This window comes from Perognathus longimembris, chromosome 20, assembly GCF_023159225.1.
Source record: "Perognathus longimembris pacificus isolate PPM17 chromosome 20, ASM2315922v1, whole genome shotgun sequence".
Taxonomy (NCBI): domain Eukaryota; kingdom Metazoa; phylum Chordata; class Mammalia; order Rodentia; family Heteromyidae; genus Perognathus; species Perognathus longimembris.
Window position 1 is genome coordinate 42,214,998 of NC_063180.1, and position 15,098 is coordinate 42,230,095.

At 61.3% G+C, this 15,098-nt stretch overlaps 1 protein-coding gene across 1 annotated transcript in view; it reads right to left on the reverse strand.

The window, feature by feature from the left end:
* Itga11 (integrin subunit alpha 11) overlaps positions 1 to 14,826 on the reverse strand; it is a 49,575-nt gene extending 34,749 nt beyond the window's left edge. The window contains exons 1-2 of the mRNA XM_048329681.1: positions 14,782 to 14,826; positions 1,083 to 1,194 (exon numbers count right to left, since the gene is read on the reverse strand). Of these exons, the coding sequence (XP_048185638.1) occupies positions 1,083 to 1,174 (92 nt within the window). The 5' untranslated portion in view covers positions 1,175 to 1,194; positions 14,782 to 14,826. The remainder of the gene's footprint in view (positions 1 to 1,082; positions 1,195 to 14,781) is intronic.
* Between the last annotated feature and the right edge of the window lie 272 nt (positions 14,827 to 15,098).

Genomic DNA, 15,098 nt, shown 5'->3' on the forward strand with positions numbered 1-15,098 from the left:
CTGGGGCAAGGGATGCTGGGACAGGGGATGCTGGGACAGGGGACGCTGGGACAGGGGACGCTGGGGCAGGGGACGCTGGGACAGGGGACGCTGGGACGGGGACGCTGGGGCAGGGGACGCTGGGACAGGGGACGCTGGGACGGGGACGCTGGGGCAGGGGATGCTGGGAGAGGGGATGCTGGGATGGGATGCTGGGATAGGGGACGCCGGGGCAGGGGACGCCGGGGCAGGGGATGCTGGGATGGGATGCTGGGACAGGGGATGCTGGGGCAGGGGATGCTGGGATGGGATGCTGGGACAGGGGATGCTGGGGCAGGGGATGCTGGGATGGGATGCTGGGATGGGATGCTGGGGCAGGGGATGCTGGGACAGCGGATGCTGGGATGGGATGCTGGGATGGGATGCTGGGGCAGGGGATGCCGGGACAGGGGATGCCGGGGCAGGGGATGCCGGGGATGGGATGCCGGGGATGGGATGCTGGGGCAGGGGATGCTGGGGCAGGGGATGCCGGGGCAGGGGATGCCGGGGCGGGGGATGCTGGGGCAGGGGATGCTGGGGCAGGGGATGCTGGGGCAGGGGATGCTGGGATGGGATGCCGGGGACGGGATGCCGGGGCAGGGGATGCCGGGGACGGGATGCTGGGGCAGGGGATGCTGGGACGGGATGCTGGGGCAGGGGATGCCGGGGCGGGGGATGCCGGGACGGGGGATGCTGGGGCAGGGGATGCTGGGATGGGATGCTGGGACGGGATGCTGGGGCAGGGGATGCTGGGGCAGGGGATGCCGGGGCAGGGGATGCTGGGACGGGATGCTGGGGCAGGGGATGCCGGGGCGGGGGATGCCGGGACAGGGGATGCTGGGACGGGATTCTGGGGCAGGGGATGCTGGGACGGGATGCTGGGGCAGGGGATGCTGGGGCAGGGGATGCCGGGGCGGGGGACGCTGGGGCAGGGGACGCTGGGACACAGGTCCCGGGAGAGCAGAGCAGCTGGGTGAGGAGCGGCTGGAGCAGCCCGGGGAAGGAGGGCGGGACCGGGAAGCGCCCACGGTCCGGGAGAGGGCGGGAAGGCGGCTGTCACTCACCACTTCCTGCCGCTGATGTCGTGCTGCTGCACCGTGTAGCCGAAGAAGGCGGCTCTGGAGCCGGGGATGACCCGGGGCTTCCTGGTGTCCATGTTGAAGGCGGCTGTGAACCCTGGGGGAGGAAGCACAGGAGAGTCAGGAGGGCGGAGGAACGGCCAGGCTCCGTTTTCTCTTCCTTTTTTTCCCCCCTTTCTTTCATAAAATACATCTCTCGTGGCTTCTGCTTTTTCATTCTTCCTCTTTCTTTTTTTAAAAAAAAATTAATTTTATTCATTTATTTACTATTTTGTTCATGCGGTCCCAAGGAATCGCACCCGGGGCTTCGTGCACAATCGGCAAGCACTCTACCACCGAGCCACCTTCCTAACCTGGACTTCCTGGTGTGAAGGGAAAAGGATGAGCTCCCCCCCCCACAGCTGTACAGCTGTGCTTCCTTGGTCCCCTCTTACTTTTCCTTCCCCTCGTCCCATCTCTGCTCAATGGCCAGCGAAGAGACTCCAGGCCCGAGGCGCCGCCCGATGGCCTCTTCAGAATCAGGTACAGAGAGAGAGAGAGAGAGAGAGAGAGAGAGAGAGACCCCAGGTCCTTGGGCCTTGGCCTCCAGCCTCCCTGTTTTGCCTCCTGTTCACGAACGGCTGCACGAGCTCCTGCCGCCTCACGCTATCCCTGCGAGCCAAGCGGCCATTGGCCCCCCGTGCTCGCACCTCAGAACTGGGAGCTGACGAACCTCTTTTTCTCTGTAAACCACCGGCCCCTCGCGCTTTGTGAGGGCGACGGGAACAGACTAAGACGGGCGGGCGGCACCCTGGGCCCCCGGGACCACCTTCGTCTGCCGTCGCCGATCCCCACGGCACTGGGCCGATGATGATGCTGCACTTCCCGGCGTGGGGGCCTGTCAGAGGCTCGGCGGGTCACGGGTGGGGGGGGGTCAGCACTCGGTCCCCGGAGGCCTCCCCGGGGACTCGTTTCTCCACCGGGTGTCTCCGGCATGCGGGCACCCACATGCACGCACACGTGCAAATCACAGGCCGACATCCCCGTTCCCCCCCCCCCAGGCCCATCCTCCGCAGGTGTCTTGGCCCCCAGGCTGCTCCTGCGAATGGGCCCCGCCTCCCTGCAGACACAGAAGGGCCTCCGGGCGAGCCCACAGGGCCTCCCCTTCCACGCCTGCCCCCCCCACCCCCCCCCACTCCACTCCGCTCGCCCTCAGGGCAAGCACGCCACATAGCTGCTTGTCACAGGGAGGACATTGGTGACACCACAGCGTCCCCTAAGTGCCTCTGCTGTACTTGGCCTCTCCAGAAAGCGGACGCTCCCTCCCTCGTGGAGGAAAAGGGGGAGAAGAGAACCCCGCTGTCCCATCCTTCGGACACGCTTCTGCGTCCCCACCGCTGAGGGTACACCCCCTCGGTGAGCTCTCACTCCTGACAGACCTCATCATACTACCGGGAGGCTGAAAGAAACTTGCCCCCACAAAACGACTCGGCAAGGGTCCCCTTATCGGGGAACGTGGCCACATAGCTTGGAATGTTGTTGAAGGACCTCCTGGGGGAAAGGAAGATGCTCTTCAGAGCACACAGCCTCCTCCCCGTCTCAGGCAGGAGGCCACATCGTGAAGCCCCCTGGGGTCAGTGGGGTGTCCTCTCGTGGGACTCTGCCCCCCACCCCCTCCCACCCCAGCCTCCCCAGGGGGCAAAGGGCATGATGCTGCCCACAGGAAGGAACATTAAGCTAAAAGCGGGCATCTGCGTCTGCCCAGACCAAACCAACCAGAGAAGGGATTTCCTTAAAACGACCCTCTAGCTTTCTCTGACGGTGGCTGCATCTCATGCTCAGAGACTATGCTCTCCTCGGGGACCGACCGCCCCTAAATACCAAAAAAAAAAACCACAAAGCAAAAGTTGTCTTTGACGGGACTGAACGGGCTGGGTGCACAGGAACTGGATGCTGGCTGGCCAGCTCACGGCTGGGGGCGGGGGGGGGAGGGGGTACGATCCACACTGTGGACCAGGGCCAACCTTCCCTCAGCTGCTGGCCTTTCTCAGGAATCTTATCTGAGTTTTTAAAAAAAGGATCCGTTGGACCCAAGAAGGAACCAGAGCCTGAACATCAAGTTCACAATGGTCACTTGGGGCTCAAAGTTTGCTACAGAGCAGCGTCTTCATTCTCTACAGAGCCACCAGCCATTGTCTGTACAGCCACCAGCCATTGTCTATGGAGTCATCCAGCCAGTTCTCCATAGAGCCACCCAGTTATGACAGCTAACTAATACAGCCTAGCCCACAAATGAAGGATTATCAGGGAGAAAGACCAACCAAGACACGAGGAGGAGGAGGGGAGGCAGGGTCTGTGGGGACTCGTGGTTTCTAGGGTACTAGCCCAATGGCACCTTCTCAAGACCTTATAAGAAATCTCCACGTCAGGTAGGGCTGGGCCTGTCCTGAGCCTATCAGAGAGCCAGGGGGCTTAGCAGTACTTACACCGCTCCTTGCGTATGCCATCCTAGGGCCCTTCTCCTCGGTCAGCCTGTGTAGGGTCTCGTGCTATAGCTTCCGCAGGAGGTGGTGGGCACGCCTGGCTTGTGGCAGCCAACGGGAGCCTCTAGGGAAGCCCAGAGGAGTTTGGGCAGGAATGGGGTGACCTGAATTCGAATCTCAGCCTTATCACTGACTGCGTGTCCAGGGAGAGTCTCGATGCCTCTCTGGTCTCACTTCTCTGACTGTAAAGTGAGAGAGGTTTCGGCGCGGCCCATGGCAGAAGGCTGCCTTGGGCAAGATGCAGCCGACTTCCACTTGTCAGCACCAGAGCATCTGTCTTGAGTCTCCACAACAATTAAGAATTGGAGGCGGGGGGGGAGGGGGGTGGCGGGGGGAGCGGGAGGAATGCAGACTCATCTTACTGTGGCCAGAGCCAAATACACTTGGGAAGGGAAATCTCCAGGCAAAAATGATAATATTTTGCATTCCCCAGCCAAAGGAAAGGCTTAAAGCAACCCATCATCTCCCGCCTGCATTTTCCGGACCCAGCCCTCGGCTTTAATGGAAGTCGCTTTGGAGATCTGGGGGTGTGGGGGGTGGGGCTGGGGGGGGGGCAGGGCTTCCTTCCCAGCCTGGGGCTTTTAGACCCATCAGGCATGGGAAAGATGGAGACCTTGGTGGGCAGCCAATGTGGTCATCTTTCCATGGAAAGCCCAGCCTAGCCCCAGAGCTCGACGGTGCGGCTAAACCCTCCGTGAGATGGAGGGCAGGCAGGCGGGGGGTCCTCAGGACTCCCCATGAGGCCCCTCTGGCTTCCAAAAGTGCGTGGGGCAGGCCGCAGAGCCAGTGGCCAGGGCAAGGCTAAGCCGTGCGTTCTAGGGCTCAGAAAAGGGCTCCCCCCCCCCCCGAGAATATTACACCCAGCTCCTGGGAGCGAAGGGGTTGTTCTGACCCACTCAGCAGCCAGACCCTGCTTTACCCGGTGACCATCCCGCCACTAACCTTCCTGGTCCTTCTCGCAGTGGAAGAAGCAAGGCTGGACCCCGTCTCGACAGACCCGGACCCGTGGCTTTCCCAAAACGCCCCGCACAGCACCCAGCAAGGACAGAGGCGGGAATGGAGCGGAGAGGAAGGAACGGCCTCTGCTGATGGCTGATGGCGCCCGGTGAAAGGCCGGGCTCAGGGCCGGGGGTGTCTTCCGTGGGAAAGGAGAGCTCAAGCAGGCTGGGCTGGAAGGCATCGTCTCGCGGTGGGGAGAGGAAAGGAAGGAGCGAGCGCCGGCTCCCCAGCAGCCCTTTTTGCTTGGGAGTCCGTCAGTTTCGGTCACCATTTGTCCTTTTCTCTTAAGTCGGGGAAGGGATCCAAAGAGAGCTTCCTCAAGACTCAAAGAGTCCTGCCTGGATTGCCGGGCGGGTGCTCTACCACGTGAGCCACGCCTCTGGCGTGACCTGTGGAAGCTCGCTACGTCAGGCTCAGACTGAATGCCGGTCTCTGCCTCCTGTCACTCACCTCGAAGAGACCCAGGCTCCCGAGACCCCGGATAGAGCCCAGCCCCCTATAATCAACCTCCTGCCTCTGGGTAGCTTCACACAAACAAAAACCTCAAAGGGTTTTCCCTCGCGGGTTTATTTGTCTCCATGTCTCCTCGCCCGGGGAAGGCCTTTGCGCGGGTTCCTCTGTCTTGAACGTTCTTCCACACACAGCAGGTGCCTCTCCACCTCTGGTTCCAGTGCCACCCCCCGGGATCTCTGTGAACCAGCCTGGGCCACAGCCCTTGCCCCCTCCCCCAGGTCCTCTTCCTTATTTCTCCTCAGAGCACCTTGTTGGCGGCTTGAAGCTGACCCACGTGCGTGTGCGAGGGTCAGGAGAATTCAGCTCCAATCAGAGAGCCGGGAGCAACGGTCACACATCCCGAAGAGCTGGCCCCTGGCAGGGACCATATCTGGTTGTCCCCTAACTTGACCTTCAGCATCTAGAACAATGCTGAGCACACGATGGGTTACCAAGACACATGGGTGAAAGAGAAGGAGAGAACCAAACATAAATGGAGAAGGGCTGAGGAGGTGGCTTAGCGGTAGAGCGCTAAGGAGCCTAGCGTGCATGAAGGCCTGGGTTCGAATCCTCACTACCGCATACACAGGAAAAAGCCACAAGTGGTGCCGTGGCTCAAGTGGTAGAGGGTAGCCTTGAGTAAAGGAAGCCCAGGGTCAGTGCCCAGGCCTTGAGTCCAAGCCCCAAGACTGGAAAAGAAAGAAAGAAAGGAGAGTTCTAGCGGCTGCGGGCATGAAGGGTACAGATGAGATATGGAACTTCAGGGAGGGAAGGAAAGCATGGAACTGGGCCTCCCAAGCCCTCTTCTAACCTCAGCATGGCTTCTAGCTTGCGTTGCAACGTTGGGCCAATTTCTTCTTCTCCCTGGCCGCTAGTATCCCTACGCAGACATGTCACCCGGACGGATGCCCTCATGTCTAACTCTTGGTGGAAGGTTTAGAGAAATCTGTATCTACGTTTGCTCTTTCTCCTCCGCTCCCACTTCTGGGTCACCGCACTGCCCAGCCGCAGGGGGGCGCTGTCCGCGTCCACCGATGTCCACCGTGCCGACGCGGTGGTCCCACACCCGGCCACGGGCCGTTTCAAAGGGAACTGGGCTGCCCGCGCGAGTTCCTCCTTTTCCTGACACACTAACCGGCTCGAAGCGCTGGGACCGTGTGGTTTTGGTTTCCCAGCTCCTCATCTTGCGTGTGGGGATCAAGAGCCCCGTGCATCCAAGATTAGCCTCCGCCCAGGGAGCGTCTGGGCAAAGGAAGAGAAGACACGGCTCGAGACATGCAATTTGCGGCAGGGCTTTCCCCTGGAGGAGAGGAAGCGGGGCGAGGAGGCCCCAGAGAACCGGGCCTGACCGCCATGCCCTTCCAACGGAGCCTTCCCGCCCGTGCCTGCCAGTGCAGGCCCGCCCTGCGGCGGGCACACCCACACCCACCCGGGCAACTCCGGAGCCGGAGCCGAACTGGCTCCATCCCTCAGACACCACTGGCTGCGCTTGGTATCCATGGAGAACCTTGGGGGCCAGAGTGTTTTGGTTCCCAAGGGTCACGCACAAGGGGCTTTCGGTGTTCCATGCAGGGCAGTTTCTAGAAAGCGATCTCGGTTGTTGACTTCCAAGTCAAGGGCTCGGTGAAGACTCTGTCTCTACGGTTAGGAAGCCAAGGGCTGCCTTGTGGGGTGCGCGGGCTCCTGTCTCCGGAGGGATGAGAGGCGATCACTTGGTGCTGGGCCCCCCAGGGGCTCCTGAGGTCCGGGACCAGTGAGGGAGGAGGGCTAATCAGGCACTGGGAAACGGTTTTGAAATAGCCTCCACTGGCAACCTTTTTCTCAACAGCCTTCACGATCAGAGCCTATGTTCTGGCTCAGGAAGCGTTCATAGAAGCAAGGACGCATAGCACCGGGGGGACTTCCAGAAACGTGTAGGCCAAACACTCATTCCCAAAGCTGCTAGGTGGAAATCTTGAGACATCTCACTGTTGGTCCTTGTCACATTCAGAGCCAGGCCAAGTTACGGCCGCTTTCAAACAGCCTCCACGAGGCATAACCGAGAGACGTGGGTAAGAACGAGTCTCACATTCAACCACCAAGAGGCCTCTGCACCATTAGCTTGCTGTTGTTTTCCTACCTGAAGAAGAGAGGGCACAGGGGCGCAGGAACTGCCCAAGGCGCCATCAAGCTTAGAAAGGGGCAGGGGAAGGAAAAGATGGCGCCCCCCACACCCAGGGGAAGAGGACACCGTAAGAGAGCGAGGCAAAGACGGAGAGGTCAGCGGATCAGAAGAGATGGAGAAGCCCAGGGCCACGTGGCAATTCTTTTTTTTTTTTTTTTTTTGCCAGTCCTGGGCCTTGGACTCAGGGCCTGAGCACTGTCCCTGGCTTCTTCCCGCTCAAGGCTAGCACTCTGCCACTTGAGCCACAGCGCCGCTTCTGGCCGTTTTCTGTATATGTGGTGCTGGGGAATCGAACCTAGGGCCTCGTGTATCTGAGGCAGGCACTCTTGCCACTAGGCCATATCCCCAGCCCACGTGGCAATTCTTGGCAGCAGCCTGGGAGAGCTTTCTGGAAGCCCGAAGCCTACTTCTCCTGGATTGGTCTTTGTTCAGCCCCATCCTCTTCTCTGGGCACTCCCAGCTCCTCCTTGGCCCTGCTCTGTGGTAGATGGTGTGTATATGAGTCACCAGGAAACATGCCCACCGTGTAACAACCAGGCCTTTCCGGGTCTCCTCCTGAGGAGTGGCCGGGAAGCCACTGGGCTGCCTGCTGGGGACCCGCTCACCCCTCCCGATGGCCGAGGAGACCCTTCCCCTCTGCTGCCCGTCCTGCCGGCCCACCCGTGCCTCCAGAAAACTCAGGCAAGGCGAGCAGCTTGTTGTTCTGCTCCCCAGAGACGGCACCGGCGATCCACCGTAATGAATCGGCGAGCTAGGTAAGGCTAGGGAACGCTTGGTGCCTCAGAGACAAAGCAAGGGAGATGTCTGGAAGTGCTGGGTGTTGGCGATCAGGCGGGCCTTTGGGGAGGGGTGCTGGAGGCGGAGTGACGGAAGCTGCCAGAGCAGCACGCGCCAGGCCGGCCGTGCTTGGCATATCCGAGGCGCGGTGCCGAGGCCCCGGGGGGGGGGGGGTGGCGGGGATGAGGTCACCAAGGCCCAGGAGCCAGATTCCACGGGGCTTCTGACTCAGTGGGGAGGGTTTGGAGCAGAGGAGGGACGTGACACGATCCGACCTATATTCCCCAGCCTTCCTCTGGCCAGGGGAGGGAAGAGCCCCAGGGTCAAGGGCGGAGGCAGGACACCTTCTAAGCAGCATCCAGGCCCTAGCCCCTGCCTGCCTCCCAGTCTCGGCCCAAGGAGCAGGGGTTCCTGAGGAGAAACCCAAGCCTTCAGACCAAGGATGACCGGGGACCAGGCTGTGGGGTTCAGGGACAGGGAGAATGGCTGGTCCACACCGGGAAGAAAGGGGGAGCCGGGCTCCTAGCTACTCGGGAGGCTGAGATCGGAGGGTCACGGTTAGAAACCAGCCTGGGCAGGACATTCCGCGGGAGACTGTCATCTCCCATGAACCACCCGAAAACCAGAAGTGAAAAGAAGAGGGGTGGGGGGCGCGGAGACTGCGGCGCGGATCTGGCCGCGTCCAGGGTAACCGGCAGGGCCTCTGGCCGCGCCCCCGGCCCGCGCTGCCGCTCCTGGCTGGCCTCAGCACATTCCACAGCTGATGTTTGGCTTGTGGTCTGGCCGGGCCCTCTGGATGGCTTCTTCTGCTCTTTAAAACCAGAATCCGAGTTCTTTTTAAGTTTGGGGAATGAGTCACCGCTTGAGGGCCTGGAGGGGAATGGAGGGGACGGAGGACAGAGGCTCTGCGCCGCGGAGGCCCACCGGCTCCCAGTCCAGTCTGACTGAGGGGCGTCCAAGCTGGCAGCCAGCAGCTACCTGGCCAGGGTGCCCTTCACCTACCACCCACAAGCGGAGGCCCCCCTCCCCCCCACGCCCCCCCAGAGCCCCCTTGACCTTCATGGTTTTTGTGGATCCGTGCTGCTGGCCTTCATCCTCTCGCTCCTTTACTCCTCTCTCTGGCCATCCAACCCTGTGAAACCCCTCCTCTCGCCTGGCCTCCATCCTCTTCCTCCCCCGCCTTCACCCGACGTTCTGGCTGCCTCCTGCGTGGGCCACCCCGCAAGCAGACGTCTCAACTTTCATCCGCCACTGCTCACCTGTGTGGTCCAACCCTCCCCTCCCTTGTACATCCCCAATGGCTCCCAATCACTCCGTCCAGATGCCCTAGTTGCCAGGGGGCGTGGCCGCTGTCCCGTTTTCTACGGCACGCAGCCAGGGCCTGCCGATCCAACACGCCGTCCCCGCTACCTAGCCTTGCGGGGTGCCGGGTCCGTCCTTACATCAGGTAACCTGTCTCTTACATCTCCAACTCCGGAGTCCTCTCTCGTATCTGGCTGAGAGCCCTTATTAACGCTTCCCTTGTATGATAGCTATTTGTTCAAAAGTCTGTCCTCTCCTGCCAAATATAAAAGCTTCTTGAACCCACTGTCGGAGCACCTGGGCCAGACGGGCCCCAGCTCTGGCCTAGGGCACCGGGTACAGCTTGCGGGGAGGCCATGCGAAGTCTTGGAAGCAAGCAGGATGTGGCCAAGAGAAGAGGGGAGGATGGAGGAGGCCAGCAGAGGGTGGTGGGTATCCTCGGGAAGGGGGGCTGCTCCGCAGGGCTCTGAGGTACCTGTGTATGCAATCCTGCTAGTGGAGAGTGCTAAGTACTGGCCAGGGCCAGCCACCCAGGGTCGGGATGGCTTTATTAGAATCCGGGCTCACTCTGGGAGCCATCAAGGGCTTCAGGGGGCCGTGGGACAACCCAGAATGTTCTAGCCTTCTGTGGATGACTGTTGACAGTCTGGACAGACGGAACAAAGAAGGCTCGTGGTATGGTGTCTTCTTTGTGGAGTGGCAGGCCTTGGGTGTGTGTGTGTGTGTGTGTGGCTGCCTGGTGCCCTTAAGGGGCCTAGTCAAAAAGGCTCTGCATTTGGGCTCTGCTCTGGCCATCTTGAAAGTGTCGATCATTTTTAAACAAGAGGCCTCACAGTGTCTCTTTGTGCTGGGACCTGCAGATGACTTAGCTGGTCCTACAGGTGTAGGTGTGTGTGTGTGTGTGTGTGTTACGTGGCAGGAATAATCTGAGAGGAGTCAAGTCTATACATTGCGTATGGGGCTTCGTAATTCCCACTACCAAGGGCCCCCGAGTGGGGAATGACAAGCTCCAGGAGGAAGAAAGGAAATGGAAACCGCTTTTGTGGCTTTTTTTTTTTTTTTCCAGGAAGAGGGTGCGAGGCCTGGGAGGAGGAGGTGGGTGAAATCAGGGACAGCCTCGACGTCTACAGAGAACAATCTGGATGGCCCTGCCCGACGCGCCTGCCTCCGACGGAGAAAACCTGCCAGGGGAACTTCATTCCTTTACATCAAGGATTCTCTACGGTACCATGTTTCCCTGACGAATGTAGCAAATTAGGTTCCGCAGTCACGTTGGCTGGAAGACCTGGCCCCTGGCCCCAGGGTCCTGGGGGAATCACAGGAGACCACTCAACCTTTCAGAGGCTCCGTTTCTTCACCTCAACAGCACCTGTGGCTTCTCCTAAGACGAGCCCACAGGAGCGCCCTCTGCAGGTAGTGAAAAGCAGCCCCCTGATTTCATGGATTTTCCCCCTTGGCCTTCCTGAGGCCCGGCCCTGGAAAGCCGCAGGGAGGGGGGGGTTTCTGGTGGGTCTGGCTCATCTGGGTGATGCTATTGTGGGAAGAAAGCTGCCAGCCCCAGCTGCAGTCAGGAGCCCTTCCCCTCTGTGTCATCCTGTTTGAAATCGGGAGCGCGTTGCCACAGCAACCTGCCCAGCTTGCCCCCCGCCCCCCCCCCGGGTACCCAAGACCTCCTGAGCTGTAGAGCAGCAGCGCCCAAGCCACAGGCTGGTTCCTCCGCCTCATAGGGTCTCTCACCCAGTTCCTGGCCAGCCCTGGTGCCTAGAGCTCAGCTTGCAGACCTTTATTGCTTTTGCTCAAGCCTCAGCCCAGTTAAAGAACGCAAACCCATTTGGGCAGGACACCCCAAGTCCCTCATGAGTGCCATCCGGCACAAATGAACCCGTTAGGAACTGACGAGGGTCAGAGCTCGGAGCAGGCTTGGATTAGGGGAGCGGGAAGGAACAGGCAAGGCGGGGAGGAAAGGACTGCCCAGCCCGGACCCCCGAGGTTGAATAGGAGCCCTTGCGGGGATTGGGCACGTAGGGGGAAGGTGGCAGAGCCCCGCTGGCCCTGAGTTAGGACGGGGAGGCAGCAGGTCTCTGGCCCTCAGACACGGTGAGGACGGCCTCTCACCAAGCCAACATCTTACATGGATGGAGTCGTGTCTTCCTAGCTGAGTGTGCAGGGAAGGTTCTAGGCTGTCCTGGGGGCCCTCACACCCTGATCTCATGGCCCCTAGAGTCACAAGGCACCTTCGCAAGGTAGCGCCTTCCTGTCCTTTGATGCCTTCCAGGCCCCGCTTCTAAAGAAGGCATGGTGGGTTAATGCAGTGGCTTCGGGGGCCCTCGGACCCTGGCGCTGCCTCTATTATTGGCATGATCTTGGAGGAGCCACTCATGTGGCAATCACACAGCAGACACCTCTGCTGTGATTTTTTTTTTTGCCAGTCCTGGGCCTTGTACTCAGGCCTGAGCACTGTCCCTGGCTTCTTTTTGCTCAAGGCTAGCACTCTGCCACCTGAGCCACAGCGCCACTTCTGGCCGTTTTCTATATATGTGGTGCTGAGGAACCGAACCCAGGGCTTCACGTGTACGAGGCGAGCGCTCTTCCACTAGGCCACATTCCCAGCCCCACCCAAGGTGTCACTTTGGAGAGGTGTTAGAACCCACAGCATGACAATCTCTCCTGTACTACAACGATCATCTCTGACTCTGAAAGGAAGATCTTGAAAGCCTGAGGTGAGACAAAAATTCCCTGAACACAGCACTGCGGAAAGAAAAGTTTCTTGAATCCCCCGAAGGAACTCCTTCCCGCACGCAAGAGCCAAGCTCAGCCAGTATGGGCTTTTCCCTAAGCAACAGGGGGCATCGGGGGGAGGATGGGGGCGGGGGCAGCGTGGTAGAGTGAGGAAGAAGGGGGGTGGGTGGTTTGGTGGGGGTGAGGATGAAGGGGGGCTACCTGCTATTGGGAGGAGGAGAAGGAGGGAGGGAGGGTCAGAGAGGACAAGAGTAGAGGGTGACACAGAGCAAGTCCTTGGGGGGGGTGGGCTGGGAAAGGTGGGGAGACAGTGGTTCTCATCTCGCCTTTGGGGATTCCCCAGTGGGGGCAGGTAAGCAAAGAGGGGGTGTCCCAGGGCCTGTGTGGTGTGAAGGTAGTCAGAGGCTCCTCAGTTCCTAGTGGACGAGGGTCTTGGACAAGGAGCTCCCAGAGGGTGGACAGAGAGAGGGCGAGCAAGGAGACAAGGCCAAGCTGCCTCTTCTGCTCTCCCAAGCCGGACAATGGGCACTGAGCCTTCCGTCTTTACATCCATGGCACTCAGAACCTTGCCTCCTCCTCCTCTTCCTCTTCCTCCTCCTCCTCCTCCTCCTCCTCCTCCTCCTCCTCCTCCTCCTCCTCCTCCTCCTCCTCCTCCTCCTCCTCCTCCTCCTCCTCCTCCTCCTCCTCCTCCTCCTCTCTGAACAGGGTCACCATTTGTCCCCCCCCCCCGCCCCCCCCCAGCCTTGTCCTCAGGCACGGGTGGGGCCCAGCCTGCAGCAAACTTCCCGACCCCAGCTCCTCGGTTAGGCAGGCAGAAGCTCTCGTTCCAACACTGATCTACGCGGTTAATGAGCCCCACATTTCAAGAACCCAAACTGACCAGAGTGGCTTTTCTCCATACAGAGGGAGTTCTGAGTCACAAATCCCAAGTCCTTCCGTGCCAGTTTTCACCCTTGATTTCCCTGGGAATCACCAATATTAAGTGCCATTGTCTGAGCTGGGGGCTAATAGCCCATGCCTATCATCCTAGCTACTTACTTAGACGGCGTCTCAGATCTGAGAATCATGGTTCCAAGCCAGCCCACACAGGAAAAGTCTGCAAGGCTCTTATCTCCAAGTAACCAGCCGAAAGCCATAAGGGGTGTGGCTCAAGGGGTACAGGGCTAGCTAGCCTTGAGCAAAAAGCCAAGCAAGAGTGTGGGGCCCTGAGTTCAAGCTCCAGTATCACCAGCATGAACACACGTGCGCGCGCGCGCGTGCGCACACACACACACACACACACCTGCCATTGATTGTATACCAGTGGGAATTAGCTCTTCCCTCCCCTAATTATCCCAACAACTCCAGGAGCTCAAGATCCTCCTTGCAGTCCCAGTTGGAGCACACCTGCAGGTGAGGTTGCCTAAGGGTTGGGCAGCTGTACAGTGGTGGTCAGTGAGCCAGAATCGGAAGCCCAAACCCTTTGCTCTCAGCTTGCTGAGGCCGAACTGCCTGTCCCCGCCCCCAGCCTCTAAGGCAGGGCTGGGGAATCGGTTTATTTCTTTGGCAAGGGCCATGTGGCAGGTGATGTTAGCTGGCATTGATGTGTACGTTGCTATAAAATAAAAGGCTCTGAGATTTATTGAATTTCAAGTCCCACCTGCAGTCGCCTTAGCAGGGAGGCATCTCAAGGGTTTTTTTTTTTGGATCTTTTCACCCAGATCCACACCCCTTGCAAAGAAACCATACCATTTTGGGGTCTGGGACCATGAAGCATCTCTTCCTGAGGCCAGGCCTCTAGAGAACTGAGGACTGTTCCAGAAGTCGTCTCCCCCTTCTGTCCCCACGCATCTGCGGGGCTTTGCTAGCCTGGTGGGAGCGCTTGCCTGGCCTTCTGCAGGCGCAAACCGCCCGTGCCAGCTTCTGGGGTCTGACTGAACCCCACTGGCCCGCGGGAGGTCCCCAACTGCACGCCAGAGACTGGGGGCCGCGGGGGCGAGGGTTCCCCATGCTTCCCAAGGGCTGCCCAGAGCGGCTGAGCTGGGGGCTCTCCGTCTTCTCCCGTGGTGACCACGGCTAGGCTGGGAGCGCGCCCAGGGACGGAGCCACGGCCCGGCGGCACGGGCTGCGCGCCCCGGGAATAGCTGGGGTCGGGCCGGACGGAGCCCCCGCCCGGGAAAGAGGTCAGGGAGGCTCCGGGGCTGGGCGCCCCGGAAAGAGGTCGGGGCGCGGGGAGGTCGGCGCGAGGCAGGGCGCCCGCTCCGGCCGCGCCCCCCAACACCTGGAGCGCATTAGGCGGCGCGGGGCGCGTCATTCCGAGCGGGCTGGGGGCGCCGCCCCGTCCTTCTCCGGGGTCCCCGACCGCCGAGCTGGGCTCTCCGTCCTCCGGGCCGGGCCGGCCCCCTTCCCTTCCCCAGCCCAGCGCGCCGCGGTGCCCCCCCAACTCTCCACCTCGACTCTCCGCAACTCTCCCCAAAGTCCCGGCCCGGAGTCCACGCCGCGCCTCCCTCCCGCGCGGAACCTGGGGCGCAGGGGTGGGGGGGGGGCGCACGGTTCCCAGGGGTGCGGGGCGGGGGAAACCCAGGCTCCCCATGAACTTTCCCCGAAAGCGCGCCGCGGCGCCCCCGCGGCAGGATCTGGGTGCGAGACGCCGGGCGACGCGAGGGGGACCCCAGGGGGACCCGACGGGGACCCCGAGGGGAACACGCACCTGGACACAGGCTGAGCACCCCGGCCAGCACGAGGCCCCGGGGCAGGTCCATGGCGGGGCGTCGGCGCGGAGCGGCACCGGAGCGCAGGCAGCGCGGGGCGCGGGGCGCGGGGCGCGGCGGGCGCAGCAGCCTCCTCCGGCCTCCTCCGGCCTCCTCCGGCGGTGGCGGCGCCCTGACAGCCGCGGCGCCTGCGGAGGAAGTGGGAGGCCCGCGGGGAGGGGCGCGCCGCCGCCCTGGCTCCGGGCCAATCCCGGCCCCTCTGCCACCTGGGCCGGGGCGCGCGGCGGCCACGGCCCTCCCCACCGCTCCTCCCCCC